This window comes from Cyphomyrmex costatus, unplaced genomic scaffold, assembly GCF_001594065.2.
Source record: "Cyphomyrmex costatus isolate MS0001 unplaced genomic scaffold, Ccosl1.0 scaffold33, whole genome shotgun sequence".
In the NCBI taxonomy this organism is placed as follows: Eukaryota; Metazoa; Arthropoda; class Insecta; order Hymenoptera; family Formicidae; genus Cyphomyrmex; species Cyphomyrmex costatus.
Window position 1 is genome coordinate 16,370 of NW_017277450.1, and position 17,207 is coordinate 33,576.

Genomic DNA, 17,207 nt, shown 5'->3' on the forward strand with positions numbered 1-17,207 from the left:
CTTCCGTTAGTTAAACGCAGTTGCTGGGTTTTTTTTTAATCTAAAAACTCTCGCTCAAGAGGAACTCGTAAAGCTCAATCTCTCGACTTTTTCACCGAGAAAAGTCGCGAAACACTCTCTACCTTCTCTCCTGCTCCTATTTCTTACTCCGTTAACCTTTGAAGAACTCGCTGCAAGAGAGTTTCGCAATTAATTTCCCCCGTTCTCGCTAGGACGTCCCGCTTAGACTAATCGAAGACGCTGTGTGCTTGCAGATAGTCGAGGCGGTGCCAAGGTCACGAGGGAGGAGCTGAGGTCATCGCGGCATCTATGTTGTGCGGCGAACTCCTGAACGGTGGCTTCGTCAGTGCCGGAGCGGTACCGGTGGTTCCGTACAGCCTCCCAGGACTCTGGTTACCTGGTTGCCTGCGTGCTACCAGCCCGCGCCTATTGACCTCTCCTTATTTGACCCTGCTGGCCGAGCTTCTGGCCGCGGGCCGTCTCGAGCTGCGCGACGATCTCCTGGAGCTGATGGACCTGGCAAAGAGGAGCCATCAGGCTCCTGGCAACAACGGAGCATCTGAGCTCGATCTTGATCTCCATGCTGACGACATTGACGAGATTTTCTTGGGTAAGTGCTCCTATATTTATTACTCTTTCGTATACAAAAGTATCTGCTCGTATACTTGGTTCGTATTCTTATGTCATTTGACTGTAGACCGCAGTAATGTTATCAACAATCTAATACCGAAAGTGCCTATAATCTTACTTTCTAATAATGTTACAAGGATTGTAATTCTACTGCTCCTCATCAGATATATGTTCTTTTTTATTTGAGTTTATTATATAATTGTAAGAACGAAATGAATTATATTCGAATTAATTTCAGTCTTAATAAGGAACTTTACTACATAACAATTTTTTATTAAAGTGATGAAACATTACGGAATGTTATTTAGATAGCATGATATAACTGTATATCATGATGAAAGAAAAGAGAAAGGACGGAATTATAATCTGTATTGAAATTCTGCACAAAATTGAAATATTCTGTGAGAGAAATTTGAAAACTGATTTTTATATCACTGATCTCATACACTACCGATTGTAAAACCACACATACATATCAGACGATTTATATTATACAATTTACGCAAGTGATTATTTAGTTTTAACTTTGAGAATGATGTAGTGCGCGAGGTCGAAACGTCGTCTGTTATTTAGTTGTAATAATTTAAAATAATATAAACAGTTAGGATCATATAGCTATATGTATAGTAAACATTTTTAAAATTAATAAACGGACTATTAGGCTCGTAGTCTTTTATTTATTTATTAAAAAAATATTTGTTTTAATGAAATGACTGACGAAAATATTATAGCTAAGTATTATGACCATTAAATCCGAATTCTGTCGTAACAGCTATTAAAATCACTCGATAATACTTCAACGTCTTAAATGTCGAAATTGTAATACAATTGAGAGCAAGTGAACACACCCATTAAATTTTTCTCCGAGTCGAAGGTCTGTGTCCGACTAAAAATATCGGAGGCCGCGCGCGTATAACGTGCGATCTTACGACGCGTGTCGTAGGTGTATATGATCCGTTGTCTTTTATTTCGAAAGCGAGCATACCGGCATAATGGTTGAGCCGTAGTTCACATTAATGGGCAATACACGCTGTCGTGACGACATTGTGAAAGTAGCCATGCGTCGGCAGAAGTGAGCGGCGCGGAGCCCGTGATTACGTCCGCTGGTAAATATGCTCCTCGGCTAAAACCCGGTAATATTCCCCGTTTTTCATGACGAGCGATTTGTCGCTCTACGTACCATCCGCTCTATTTAGATGACACAGGAAGAAAAATGAATACTTCCCTACCATGAAAATTTCTGGAAGAATTTTAAAATATATCGCATCAATACTATTTAATTAAATAAGTTTTATTTGTAGTAAAGTCTCAAATTTTATGTATTTGCGAATTATTTTATATATTTTTTAGATATCTTATATACACGGCGATAAATTTATATCGCAATGATAATTTCCAGCAAAAATCGCGACAATAAACGACATGAATTGCGAAATTACATAATCAACTCCCGCTGAATCATACTGATTGACGCGTAAATTAGTGTTTGATATTTGATAAACGATTCTCTTCAATACAAGTTTAAGCCGATGTGACCCCACCTTCGAGTAAGTCATAAATTAATTTATTGCGTCGCGATCGTTACAGAACAGCGAGAGTTAAATGTCGGAGTAGGAAATAACAGTTGCGAATAATTCGCAAACTACAAATAACTCGCAAACTGCGAATAATTTCTATATCACGAAAACAGTGTGGAGAACGTAAAGATAGGAGGATAAAAGGTAAATGAGAAATTATTACCATGATATTCTTTGCATCTCAGAAATTCGCCCGACTCACGCAAAGCACCGCAATTGTTATGAAATCCACTATTTTTATTCTCGGTAAAATTTCCCCGGTAAGAGTATGTTTACGGATATGACATAGCAAGATTTATTTCCGTCGTCCTCAAGAGAGAGTCTACGCTTCATACTTTGTTTTTCGAGAAAGAGAGAAAAGAAGTCTTTGGTCTTGCGGAGCGTTAAGATTTTCCAAGACGATCCGCGCCTTACGGTCATCCTTCTTGACTCTCCCGGTCAGTTCTCCTCGTTCCATCTTCCAGCTCCGGTTTACCTTCTGCCCGGGAGACCGTCGAGGATCTTAATAAATCGCTCTACAGCTCGATCCCGTTTCTTCGTACGGCCGTCTGGAAAAATGGAGTATTGCCCTACATACTCAAGAGATCCCTTAAAAATTGGTCATTCTCTTTTTCGCATAGACGACGCTCTTAAACCGTGGATAATTTACTTTTAACACATTGTCGGCATAATATTTTTTTTTATACGATGGAAAACGGTGTTTTCAAATTTGTCTAACTTAGTATTATCGATATCAAACGATAGCTTTAAAAAGATACATATTATTAGATATACAGTGCATACATATCAATATACTAGGGAAAATTAATTATATGTTTGTTCGTAGACGTTATAGAAAATTTAGAAAATTCATAACATGCAATGAATATATATATATATATATAAATTGGTAATAAACAATATATGCACAGGAAAAAAATTCACTAAATTTTAATAAATATTTTTTAATATTTGTTTGCATATAGTACTAACTAAATATTTACTAAATATAAATATATATATTTATATTTAAATAAAATCCATTCGTTTAAGTATTATTTTTTAGCAAATATTTTTATTTACTATAAGAGTAAATGTTTAGTTATTACTACATATTTAATCAAATTTATTAAAATTCAGTAAATATTTTTTAGTATATACGTGTACATAGGAACATGCAGGCATTTTGGTTTGGTATTTTAGTTAGGTATTTTTAATCAAGAGACATTATATACATTCTGCACATTAGGCGACGACATAGACAATTCAAAAGTCTATTTTAGCAGATCAAATTGATGCGATCGCTTGTCGTCTGGCTGTAAAGTAGTTGAACTTTGTCGACATTGCTTTCAGAGAGCTGCCAGATCTGGCTGAGAGTTTTGGCGAAACTCTATTGAATTCACGGATTCGCGAGACACCCATGTCCATCACTATTCTCTGTTACAGCTGTAAACTTTGCTGCATGCAATATCAAGATAACGAATCCTTTACCTAAATTCGATACAGGATTCGTGAACAGATATTCAAATTACGTTGCAATAATAGTAAATATGTGCACGACAGTTATTATTTGTTTGTGCATTAAATTTGTCTTCAAGTCGCTATTACCAAGTAATTTCATTTATTTCAGTTTATATTACACAAGAAGTACTGTAAATAAAAAAAAAATAGAAATGAGAACACAGATCGACAGAAATGGATACGCTCGATCTCAATCGGATTAGCTACGAGCAATGTGCCCTGCGTGCGAAAAGTTACGTTTGTTGTTGATCATAAAAACGAAATATTCACGAGCGTCCGGGAAACACGTGGAAAATTGCGGATACAATCCGCGGCTAGTGAAAATCTCATCGTGGAAAAACTACGCGCGCCGGATATTTCAATCAACTCGCCGGATTGCGCGCGATATCGTTGCTCGAAAGTCGGTATGATTGGATCGTATTGGCCTGACACGATATTGTACCGATCGATCGTTTGTCGATCACTGAACGGTTGCGAGTGCAAACGAGAATGAAGGAGAAGAGCCGGGCGTTAAAAATAATATACGCGAGACGGAATAATCATATTTCACTATTACATCGCGGCGACGACGGTACGCAGAGAATTGAAAAACGAGGCCGAATCAGCGCACTGGACAGCCATCGAAAATTAGTTTTTGTATTCATTTGTTTGCCGAGAAAGTATATTTCATCGGCACGCGTGATGAATTGTAACCGGCACGCACCTATCACCCTTTCGAATAAACGTTTCAATCTATCGCGGATCGGCCCCCATTCTTGTTCGAGAGATAATAAAATATAGACGATGTGTTGGGAGATACTTATTATACATAATAGACGACAAGCCATGTATTATGAAATTATTTAAAACTCATCTGGATTCTCATCGGAATGATTTCTCTAGATTTCTATTGTGTTTTCTAGGAAAAATGGAATAATTCCGATTAAAATCCAAATCCGAACAGTTCCGTAATACGTGCCCTGTTGTAGAATGTTTTATTGAACTAAATAACGATATATAGTATACTATAGGTATAAAAGAATAATAGGCACAAACTAAAAATAAAAATAGAAAATATTTTTACATTCCTGCAGAGAATGCAGTTTTTGTAAAGTTAGAATAAAATGCATCAAACTCTTTTTTATTATTTTATATATAATGTTATCATCTCTCTAACTGAATTCTTTTTATGTATTCATTTTTATTATATGTGTTGCATTTTCTCGTATTTAAGCATGAAATCAATGCTCTTTTACGTAAATTCCCCTCACGTTGTGTAATCAGCCCGTGGCGGAATAAATTTAATACACACGACCGTTGCCTTTCCTTTCAGAATAAACGTTCCAATCTGTCACAATCTTCTCTTTTTCCCTCTCTTTCTTTCCCTTTAAACTCCGGCTAAAAAATGGGAATACGTATGCCATTCAAGGCAGGGCAATAAAAAAAAACAGGTGGGTCGAGTACTATACTGCGATAGGGAAAGGGCCGCGGAGGGAAATGAAGAGCGAGAGATTTCCTGGCGAAACTCAACAATAGAGCGGATGATCCTACAGTAGCAGAACGCGAATGGCGAGTGGATGAAGCGGAACAGAAGGAGACAAAACAATGCTGCCCGGTATTATTTTCTGTTTGCTGCGTCAGACCAACCACCCACTCGGAACCACAGTGTTCATCCACCCCTGATTTATCCCGATATTCTGCAGTGGCATGGCCGTATAACTTCTGCGCCCTTATGCGAAGCTCACTGACGATGGCAGCTCTCTATCTTTGTATTCCAATTTTCTTCCGCACGATCTACACCGTTTACGGACATTTCACTGTTTCACGTGAGAGAGCCATTTTCTCTCTGTGACAAATAATTTACTTTCGTGATTCGTCTCTGAGATATTCCGAGCGCAATGGAAAGTTATGCCGCGATGCAGTCACGCGACGCGACGTAATAGCAATGGGAGTATAATCGATTACATGAAGAATCGCTATCGGCGCATTCGAGGGGATCACGAATTTATGCGTTACTATGGTACCACGGTTAATGGATTTACTTATCCGTTTATTACAGTGCTCGTCGCAGTTAAATTTGGTTATCGGGTACTTACCCTGCAACTAACGCAAAGCGAATCAATGACCCAGTTCGTCCCAGCGCGTTAAATTATTTTTCGTTATCGATCGTACTCTTCGTGGACGTTGACACTATTATTTCGCGTTAATCACAGCTAATGAAGAGTGTCACGCGATTATATACATGACGTTATCGAACGTGTCTTCTGTGAAAACTGCTTGTTTAGTATATTTCCATTGCTCAAGCATCTGCGATAAATGTTAGGAAATTAAACGCGAGAATTAGATATCAGAAATTCATTCGAGTACAGTTGCGCCTAATTGATTTTATGAAATGCAAAAATTGAGGTAATTTGTATATATAACAATCGTTAATAAGCTGTTGTTAGATCATGGTTAAAAGTGAAGTCGAAAGGATTATGAAGATTTGATTTATGAACACTATAAGAATAAACGAGTCGTTTAACGATAACGAGTATAACGAGGGTGAATCTTCCTTTCTTAGTCGCGCGGAAGAATTTTATCGGGTAATTACCGGCTTATGGCCGTTTCTTCGGATTCGAGAAGCAGTCCTTTTTCTCGTGCACCCTTCAAGTCCGTTTCCGGAGATCCAACGGGGGGGGGGGGGGGGGGGGGGATCCGCTTTTGTCGTTAATCATTTCCGTGCTTCTCGTCAGTCTGCCTGATCTGGAAACGAAACTGTTCTTGCAATTAAGCGCATTCAAAGGAAAGACCTCTCCCTCGAAGCTGCTCAGGGACACGTGCTTCCGCTGCCGTTTCGATTTGCAGCTAATTCTTTACTATTCCTCTCGTCATTCGCCAAGCACTCGAAACAAGAAATTTCGTTCACTTGACTTCTTGTCAGTTCCCGTTCTTGCCATAGTACTTAAGTAGCATTGTTCATTGTATCTTGTCCTATCTCTATAGTTTAGCTAGTAACGTATAGTTTAATGATGGCGTTTTTAGTGCGTGCGCTTAAAGTCAATATTCTATTTGCGAAAATTTAAAGCAGCTAAGATTTACCTCTCAACGTAAGATATTTCAGTAATTAATTGAAAGTTTAACTGTTTTTTTAAAGAATTTTTAATTAGACTAATCTTCATTTAGTAAAGATACAAAACTTTCTTTCCTTCCGACGTACGATAGAATAGCACGAAATGTAAGTTGGGTTTTTGCAGTCGTATGAGAAAGTTATAAGAGACGAAGATCACAAGTCGGCTTCGAAACAAAGACAGCCATGCAAATTACACCATCGCGCGGTAGACAAATGCAGCTGAGTTTGTTCGTGTGGTGCACGCGAACGAAAAGACTCCCTCCGTACGACGATTTTGCCCTCGAGGCTTTCCGCAAAAATCCCACCATAGAATCGAAGAGACGCCCGTTGTGCTCGGGTTTTCCCCTGAAAATTCGCGACACGTGAATTTCAAAGCCGACGAGACCGCTGGGAAAAGAAGCGACGAAGCTCTCGAAGTCAGATTAAACCGAACTTCTTTCTCGTTGTTGCTTGCGCGTCGAGTCTCGGTGAAAATGTCTGCTTGAACTTCGCAGGTCTAGTATCACAAGATACTTGAGAGACAATATCTCGCCGAGTATTTTGTGAAATAATACTCGTGAAAATTACAGAATTTGAACAGAATATTTTTTATTTAGAAAAAGTATACATTTTTTAATATTTTTATTTTTTTTTAATCTTAATTTGACTCTTACTTCGCCTTTTTATTGTTATTGATTATTATTTATATAAAGAGTCCTTGTTATTTTTCAATTTAATGTTTTATTTTTTTTGTAGTAAATTACAATTTTTAAGATACTTGCAGCAATATTAAATTGCTTGTTAATTTAATTCGTGATATAACTTCTAGCTTCGGTCTAGGACTATTTCAAGACCAATAAATCAGTGCATATAATAGTTAGTTGAAATTAGAAATTGTATATAAATTCACAAGAATATTGTCAAGCATGAAGAACCACTTTGATCGAATATGGAATTTTCCATTCATGTATGTTTTTTTTATTAATATTATGTAGAATTAGTTATAAAAAAAAATAAGTAGACATTTTTAATATTAAATTAAATTCAAATTAGAATGTACATCACTATTTCCTAAATTCAATAAGCCATTATCGAATGAGGAACAGGCGATAATCTCGTTTTCTATAGTCATATGCAAACGGAATGGCGCGCGTTATGGGTGTAACGGGTGGCGCGGAATCGACGTTTCAGACGAACATTGATTTTATCAACGTAATCTAATCTATCATACATACAGATGTAGGTACATCCTCGATGTTTGTATTAATCCGTACTTTAATCCAGGGGTGAGAGGTTTCCGATGTCGCACATATTAACGTAGCTTGCATGTTTCAAATCGCGTCGCAAGCGAGAATCAAATTACTGAGTTGTCATGAGATCGATGGCGGAGGAATCAAGAGCTAATTAATGCCACTGGAAGGGGATTAGCGACGATGTAATTTAGCGGGTGTACCATCCTGACAGCGGGACGAGAGAAATGGGTGGACGGGAAAGACTGAAACCTCGAAGAATTGGAATGGTTGCCGAGATAATAGGGATACCGACTGATTAAAAGTTTGCTTTTTCTCTTCGGTTTTCCGTCGACCTCTCATTGCTATCCTACGAATTGTCGCGGTAAATTATTTTTCTTCTTGCGCTCGTCACGAAATACGAAATAATTTTACAGACTTTATTGTACAGTAGAAAATGTATTCAATCATTTTTTTATACCTTTAACTTTTTAAATGATTTATGTTGCACATAAATGTAGTGATCTATTTTTTGTCATGTATAAATTAAAATCCTGCGACACGACATACCGTTTCATTTAATTACAATATTGATGTACAATTCATGATACAGAAATCTCTTTCAGTAATAAAGAAAGATTTTTCGTTACCATCCTACGAATTGTCTCGATAAATTATTTTCCTTCTTTTAGCGCTCGTTCTAAAATATGAAAATTTTACAGATTAGTTAAATAGATCGTATTCTTTAATATACACTTTCAATACTGAAAATCTGCAAATAATATACGTAATATAAATACATTTTCAGTATACCTATTTACAGTCTATCGAAATATATGATATCAGAATACGGCCGTAAGGACAATAACTGTATTCGATATCATTTCTGTATAACTTCAATTTTATCAATAGTTCATATTGCAAAGTATAGTGATTCACTTTTTCTCGCGTATAAATCAAAATGCGACATGCCGTTTAATTTAATTACGATACTTATATGTAATTTGCGATACAGAAATCTTTTCCATCGGTAATAAAGAAAGATCGTGTTTGTTAATTAAGACTTCGACAGAAAGAACTTAGTGCAATACCGACGAGGTTAAGAAGCAATTCCTACTGGATGAATTTATGGGTGTTGGGAATTAACACGGTCGGATACAATAAAAGTCACGAGATCGCTCTTCCCCTTCCCTGTACCTGTGTCGTCTTTTACCTCCATCCTTTCCCCCTTATAGAGAAGAACATCGCTATCCAGAATGGTTATCTTCGCGCTTCAATTTCTCTTCTCTTTTCGCGCGCTTTCTTTCCCTCTGACTCTCTTCATCGCGCTTCTGGAAAAAGGGGAACAGGAATAGTAGCGTCGAACCATTCCCTTGCATGGGGGATGGACGACACTGTCGGCATTAAACCACCGGAATGTTCCTGTTTTCAAGACACCCGAATACCGCGCAGGGGACTCAGGCTTTCTTTTCTATTTCTTTCCTTTCGACAATGGCGGGGGGGGGGAAGGAGTCGGTTTAAAGATATCACTCATAAGATAGTCTTGTTGATAATAAAAAATAGAGTGGAAAAAGTACGAGCGTCAATTAAGAAAAAAATGTACTGTAGATTATTCAGTGAAAAGTCACGTAAATTATACAGATTGTGATTATGGAAATCAAACTTCAGGATTTTCAACGGAGCTTCCTCTTAGGCTACGGTCAGAGAAACTCGAAATGCGAGATCGTTGAACTCATAAACACAGCTTTACGATGAACCCGTCTAATCCGATGCAAATCGTTATACAATTGGCAGCTTACGCAACACGATTTTCATACAGATTGGTATGCGTGTCGCTCAAAGTCCACGTAATATTATTGGTGAAAATTGATTATTTACAAATCGGAAATTATTTCGTAATCTCGATATTTTCGTATTAAAATTTTCCATTTCTAATAATTTTCAGAATGTTGTGATGTTATATTGTGGTTATATTATATTTATTAAATTATATAATAATTATATTAATCATTATAAATCGTAAATTAAACTTAAGTCCTTTCGCGAATAATTTGTTGAAATTTGCTGTGCATCTTACGGACCACAAAGGCGCGAACAGCGCACAGAGGTTCGTACATAAATTATGTCGAGAGAGGCGGAGAACTCGTCGAGCTTCTTTTTTCCGATTGCATGCAACTCACGCCGGGAAATCTCGAACGGATCTCCGGCGATTCGCGGGGTCGGAGATATGTTCACTGAAAATCGTATATCCCAGGATTTAATTCGATTCCATAGGACTGTCGTTTCCCGCGCGGAATTCGCTTCGCAGGAACTGCATGTTGGGATTAACGACTCGGCGTTTCGCTCCGTTTTCCCTGTTTTCTTCCCCCTCAGAGACGAATTAGATTATAGATCGTGTCAAGCTCCTCTTGCACCTGTTCTCCACTTTACTTTATTCCTTTGTTGATTGAAATTTCTTTTTGTTACGTCAGATTTGTTTAGTGAATATTTTAGGAAATATGAAAACAAGTTAATATATTATTTAATTCGCCTCCTTTTATTATTTATAATCTTATCTTTCTTTTCCGCAAAAGAATAATCAAGTTTCCTCTAGAATATATTTTATTGCGCTTTTACTTTCTCTTTTTTGATTCTCCTTTATTTCTTATTTCCCTTATGCGCACGTTCGTCTCAAATCACATTTACAAGAAAAAGCTAGTAGGCAGAAAATAAAGACAATGAGAGAGGACGAGAGGAATACCGGAACGTGTCGCTAACGTAATAACATTTCAATTCGAGGACGGAAATTACCGCAGGGCACGGCAAACCATCCCTCGTACTCAGAGGGTTGACCGCCCTTTTCGCGTTCCCGTCCCTGGTGTTCAAACATATTCTCTCTCTCTTTTAGTGAATATATTATTTTATCAATAATACAGTAGCTATAAAGAGAATTTACACGAACATCTTAAGGGGATTCTAAAAACGATTATTTATATTGGAAATAGCACTTAACACAGACGATTATGTGTTATTGACACATCACTATACATTAATACCTCATTCACGCATGCCGCACATACACATACATTTTTATATAACAATTGACATCTAAGTCCAATTTTAAGAACTCCGCGCTGTTTCTTCATGCAGACTATTAATCTGTGGACTTTCATTTTGTAAGTACAGATTGCATAGTTTTTATATGAAACAAATGTTGTCACGATGTCCAACAACGTGACAGCTCTGAAGCGCCATATTGGACTAAAAAATGATAAAGAAGAACTCAATTTCGAATTTTTTTATCATTTTTAACATAGACTCCGCTTAATGGATAAAAGGATTTTTAAATCAGAAAAAGAGGAACAAAGTAATTGTTATACAAAAATTATATGGTTTAGTCGGTAAATTCAGACGACTGTAGGATCTCCTTAAAGAGATTTAGATTATCTCTGTAGTACATAAAAATTACAAGAAATTTACACAAAAACCGACAATATATAGTACGTCTTATGTTAAAGGGATCTAAATTTTTATATAAGTTAATTTTAGCGCCAGTCACCGGTGCATCTTAATTATACGCAATCCTGAAAAGAAATCACTCCTCTACTCCAACACACTAGTTGCACTCTACGATCATAGTCACCTCGTTAATCCATGCCGCACGAAATCAGAATAAACGGAAGTACGCGCGGTTCACGACATGACGGATTTTTTTCTCCATTTATTTAACGAACTCCCCATCGCACGTCCTCATGCGGACTCGGTGGGATGACCGTGGCGTGGATTACGAGGATGTGGCACTTTTCAGTGATGGGGAAAAAAGTGTGTCGCATTAATTAAAAGCGACGCTGCCGTCGTCGCCGAACGCAATTACGAGCGCTGCGCTGCAGGTCGATTTATACCGGATCCACCCTCCTGCTGCCTGCTTCCTGCAGCAACCTATTTTTTTTTTATTCTTGTATTCCGCATCGCGCTCTTTTTTTCCATTCCGACGATGGCGCCGCATCGCGAAGAACGACTCTTCGGTAATTACTCGAAGCAGATGACGTCGAAATTTTAATGAAATTGACTTGGCGAGAGGCGGAGATATTGAGCGATTTTAAATGCAATCCCGAGTTTTTCCGAGTTACATTATGTACGTCATTATGCACTTGTTCAAAATATGAAGTGCCCCGCGGTGATGGCTTTTTCATTATATTAATTAATTCGTCATCAGAATTTCCACAAATTAATTTCCCATTGTTGGAATAGAAAAAATTTTTTCACGTATTACGTCGAGATATAAAAAATATATTATTATTTTACAGCACTTCATATGATGGTCTTGATAGTATAGCTATAAATACTTCCAAAAATGGCAGATAGCAGAGATATTCAGCTCTGTGTCAGCTACGTGAAAATATAACTGCTTCACCGCAATCATTTTCCATTTTGTTGTTTAGGTAAAACGATGAAAAAAGTTGGGGTTGCGATTTTTCTCCCCAAATATATAAACTACGTGAAAAGAACAAAAATGCCGTGAAACGAGCGAACCGTTCTCGTTTGCTGTGTTAAGACCTGGGTCCATTCACACACCATTCACGTTTTATTTCCTTTTAGGACAGTCGTTCATATAAGAAACACGCGCAAAATTTATTTTTTCGGTATATATTGTCGCGCAACATTTAAATATTATTTCGCATTTTTAATGTAATTTTGTTTTCAAATTCTATACAATGCAAAACTTACAGTTTTTATGCTTCTACGTTTCTTTTGTATATACATATATTTTAGCAGACATATAATTACAAATTCCTTTGTTTTTCGTAAAATTAGAAAGGAGTATAGAAATTATACAATCTCATTAACCTAATTAATGTTTTTGTTTACAAAAACCGTTCTTTTATGAGCATATTATTGTTGCGCATCTTTTCATATCTGCTTTTAAAGCTTCTTTATGTTCTAAAAGATATAATATAGGTATTAATTATACCGTCGCCAAAATAGGACGCGAAGCCTGGAGCAAATTATTTATTGTAATTATAAATTATATCACATGCAGTGAGCTCAATCGGCTTGCCGACAAGTTCATGAACAAACAGAGGACTTTTTCGTCGTGCTGTCACCTGCACGCGTGTAGTTTGTAGTCGCATGACAATGCTGGGGACCAGTGATTTGTGCGGGTCATTAGGTACCGGTTTTCATCGGTGTGGCATGGACAATAATACGCGGAATAATGTACGACATAATGCTCTCTGCATTACAGCGCAGTCCACTGCGATTCACGCATTACGTTTAACGCGCTTATCTCATTTATAACGAGTATGCAGGCAATCGTCGTGATCGTTAAAAATTCTGTCAATACATTGTGTTCCCATAATCCATCTTCAAATTTATTACCCATAGAAATATATTCGTCACGTTAGTCGTTTTATTGCGAGGTTAGCACCTTTAGAAAAACGTTAGATTGGATTTTTCTTTAAAATATATTTTAATTGACATGGAAGAACTGTTTGCAATTTTATATACGTGCACATTTAGAATGGTTTAAATTCATTTTACGTAACTGTTTTATAAATGTTTTTAATAGAAAATAATTTTTTTAGTCTTCTGACTTTTTCAAGTTTTGATTTATTTCTTCGTGTACATATCATAAAATAATACATTCTGCTTTAATATCAAAATATTATTGCATGTGGTAGAATAACTTAATGAAAGAATATAGTACACCATGTCAGCTCGATAGAAATTGAACAAACTGCAATAGCTTCCAATAAAGTTCTCGATTCCGCAGATCCAGGGGAAGGACTCTCATCGCGTAGTATAGGTTATCAAACACAGAATTTATCTCTAATTACGTTTTTACTGTTCTACCAACCATATCCCCTGACGCTATTTCCCCTTTTGCCGTAAATTTTTATCCTATTCCCTCGCTCTCGAGGTTACTGGATGCTCGATGGAAAATCGCAAATATTCGCATGATTCGAATCATCTGACAGTCGCATGTTCATGTCGACGTTAAAAAAAAACAACTAAAATGAACGAAAAAAAAACGAGAATTCCTCGCGAGAGGAAATCGAGCCACTGTTTTTTGATGGCTCGCGCCTGCGTTTCAGTTATTGCACCTGACTTGATTTATGGCTTTGCTCACGTGTCGCGTTTGAAAAGGATTATATTTTTCCGGTCAGCGAGAATTTTGATGATGCATAAAATCGAGATTAAAATTGGACGTTCTAAAAAAAAGCTCTTGTTCAAAGACGAATTCGTGGGCGAACATTGATCGGTCTGAAAATAAATGGCTGCAAATTGCATCGTTCGTCCGAATCAAGATTTTTAAAAGCGTTATTTTAGGAAAGAACTAGGCTACGGTCTACTTAATGCTACAAATGCTTCGAAGCATTTTTTCAGTTGGTTTAATTCAATTAATGAAATGTTTTCTTCGATTGATTAACCAAATGCTTCGAAGTATTTGTAGCACCAAGTGGACTGCATCCCTAAACGAGTTTCTCAGAAAGTATTTTCGAACTTATGCGATTCTAAATTGATGTTATAATGGACTTTTAATATTTAGAATCTCTGACGGAGACTGCTTCACTCTAAATTACTTAGATAGCTCTGAAATTACAGTTAAGATGCGAGTAGACACTATTAGTGCTATTTGTGTGCCATTTTATCATCATTTCACGTCCAATGAACAATAAAGATAATAAAATGACACGAATTATCGTCAATCCTCGAATGTAGCTTTAGATTTTTTATTACTTTGCATTGTATCAAGTGGATTAAATCATCATTGGCTTCTTTCTTATATTACATAATAATGTGTGTTATTATAAATTAATTACTTTCAATTATAAATATAAAATATTTGAAACGCGCGCTAATCCGGACACAGTTCATATTCAATAATTGCTTTCTAATTATAAGCGCAATTCATCTGCAAATACCAGTTAATTATTTGCAAATTTGGGGTGTGCCGGATTTAATTCACTAGAACAGGGACGAGATTTGCTGTTACCCTACACTTCATTGCGTCGATTGTGCTAAACGGTATGATTAAATTTTAGCTTTCTATTTATTTATACGTTTTCGAATCAAGATATATTATACACATTCGATATATTCTTTCCAGCAGTCATCAAAGTTTGAAATTTTTTCGAAGCCTTTAAATCACGTTAACAAGATTTAACAAAACCGAATCAATAAATATGTATACAAATTAACCTGCATTATTTCTTACACGTACATAAGGAAGGATAAATTACGACCGTCCTTCCCGGGCTAAAGTTGCGGCGAAATGCAAATAAAAGACGGATGGAAAATTTTACGAGGCACAAGATTTACGACTGACTTCTCCATTTTCCTTTTTTTTTTTCCTTTCTCTGTCGGTGCATAAAACTTTCCTAGTAAATCCACATCTGGCAGCGTCCGATCGTAGTAACGGCGAAGTCGTGCGAGAGTCTTTTTACCACCAAAGAGAATTTTTTTGTTCTTAAAATGAATGTTCAGTAATGTTAAACGCCTTATATACTTCCTGCTCCCTCTCTTTCTTTCTTTCGTTCTTCTATTCTTTTAGCCTCAGTTTTGCACATAAACGAATGTGAAAATGACTCATTTATGAATAACCGTCTGGTTTATTCAATAAATCATTAAGACTCAATCATTGATGACTCATATTTTCATTTATAATTGGATACTAACGATCGTTCATATATTTTATTGCATGCGGGATTATCTTGGCATTCATGTAAGTTGAAACGTAATGAGAATGCCATGCTTGAGAAGATTCACATATCGATCACGTTATTATAATGAATACATTGAATCTACTAACATTGTATCAGTGGAGCGTTAATGACGTTAAATTTTTAGCCGATTGATTGTCTTGATGAGATTTTACGGCAACTGTGCCTTTATGAGAATCATATGTAATGTTGATTTAACACGTTAGCAGTCTTCTCCGGTGCGCATCATTCGGCTATGCGACGCGGAATTTCATTTCGGTGACGACGACCTCGTAATGTCCGCGAAGAGAAAAAAAAGAGGCCCGACTCGAGCGTTGAATACAAACAGGAAGGTTTCGGTTAACCCATTTTCTGGCCGAAAGAAAAATGAGCATCGGTATGAGCCGTTCTCGGTGCTACACAATTTATGGTCGTACGTTGCCTCCAGTTTCATAGTACAGATATGCCATGAAGTGTCCTGGCCTGAGAAAAAATCTGCGACTAACATCGAAGATTTTTTTCTTTCAGACAGGCACACAGACTTTTCTTGCGAATGTAATAGTTTTTATCTGTATCGAAAAACTTTGTCGCAGGATTAATGGATCAGATACAGTTAATTAAGAACAACGTATATTAGGTAAAAAACAATTCTCTCATGAATTTACAGTTTCAATAAATTCTGGGGATATAATGGACGTAACAACCTGCAAATATAAAACAGAGAATAAATACTAAAACAAACTGATGTAAATTGAATGTGGATTGTTTGTGAAATAAAAGGAAAAATGAGTGGAGAGTAGAACAGGTTTTAAATTAAATGTTTAATCGCCAACTTTATTTGCACACATTTTATTCTTTTATCATAAACTTTCTTGTTAAGTCGAATGTGTATAAAGTATATATATAATAAAAATCTGTGTAAAAATCCAAAGGATCAATTAGATTAATATAATTTTTCGCGTAAAAAATTCTAATACGCTACAATATTTAAAAAATTTTATCCCATGCATCTCTCGATATTCTCGAAAGAAAAAGTCGGTTGAGGCAAAATTGCTACTGACAAACCGGCACGATAGTGCCTTAATCCTTTCCGCAAGATCCTGAGGATTGTTCGTCCCGTCGTTGCATCACACGTCGTCCATAGATCGAACCGGCCATCCATCCCTACCCTACTCCGTGCGAAGCACATCTCCCCCCAGAGTCCGCAAATGCACCCTTACGCCCGCAACTTCTTTCTCGAACGTGCGAGAGAGTCCACGCGGATGACGTCATTCGGCGCACGATTGGTCGAGCTGGCGTTCACGTGACCAGCTTGGCCAGTGTCTGGAGGGTTGCCGAGAAACAGAAGGAGACGCACGCGACAAGGCGAATAGAGGGAAGCGAGGGTACGACAGAGAGAAAGAAATAGGGGTAGCTAGAACGACCAAGTAAGAAGGAAGAGTGAGAGAGAAAAGGAGTGAAAGAGAGAGAGAGAGAGAGAGAGAGAGAGAGAGAGAGAGAGAGAGAGAGAGAGAGAGAG

At 37.0% G+C, this 17,207-nt stretch overlaps 1 protein-coding gene across 1 annotated transcript in view; it reads left to right on the top strand.

Annotated features, from left to right (window-relative positions):
* Nucleotides 1–309: 309 nt before the first annotated feature.
* LOC108775834 (protein Fe65 homolog) overlaps nt 310–17,207 on the top strand; it is a 123,215-nt gene continuing 106,317 nt past the window's right edge. The window contains exon 1 of the mRNA XM_018542280.1: nt 310–610. Within this exon, the coding sequence (XP_018397782.1) occupies nt 310–610 (301 nt within the window). The remainder of the gene's footprint in view (nt 611–17,207) is intronic.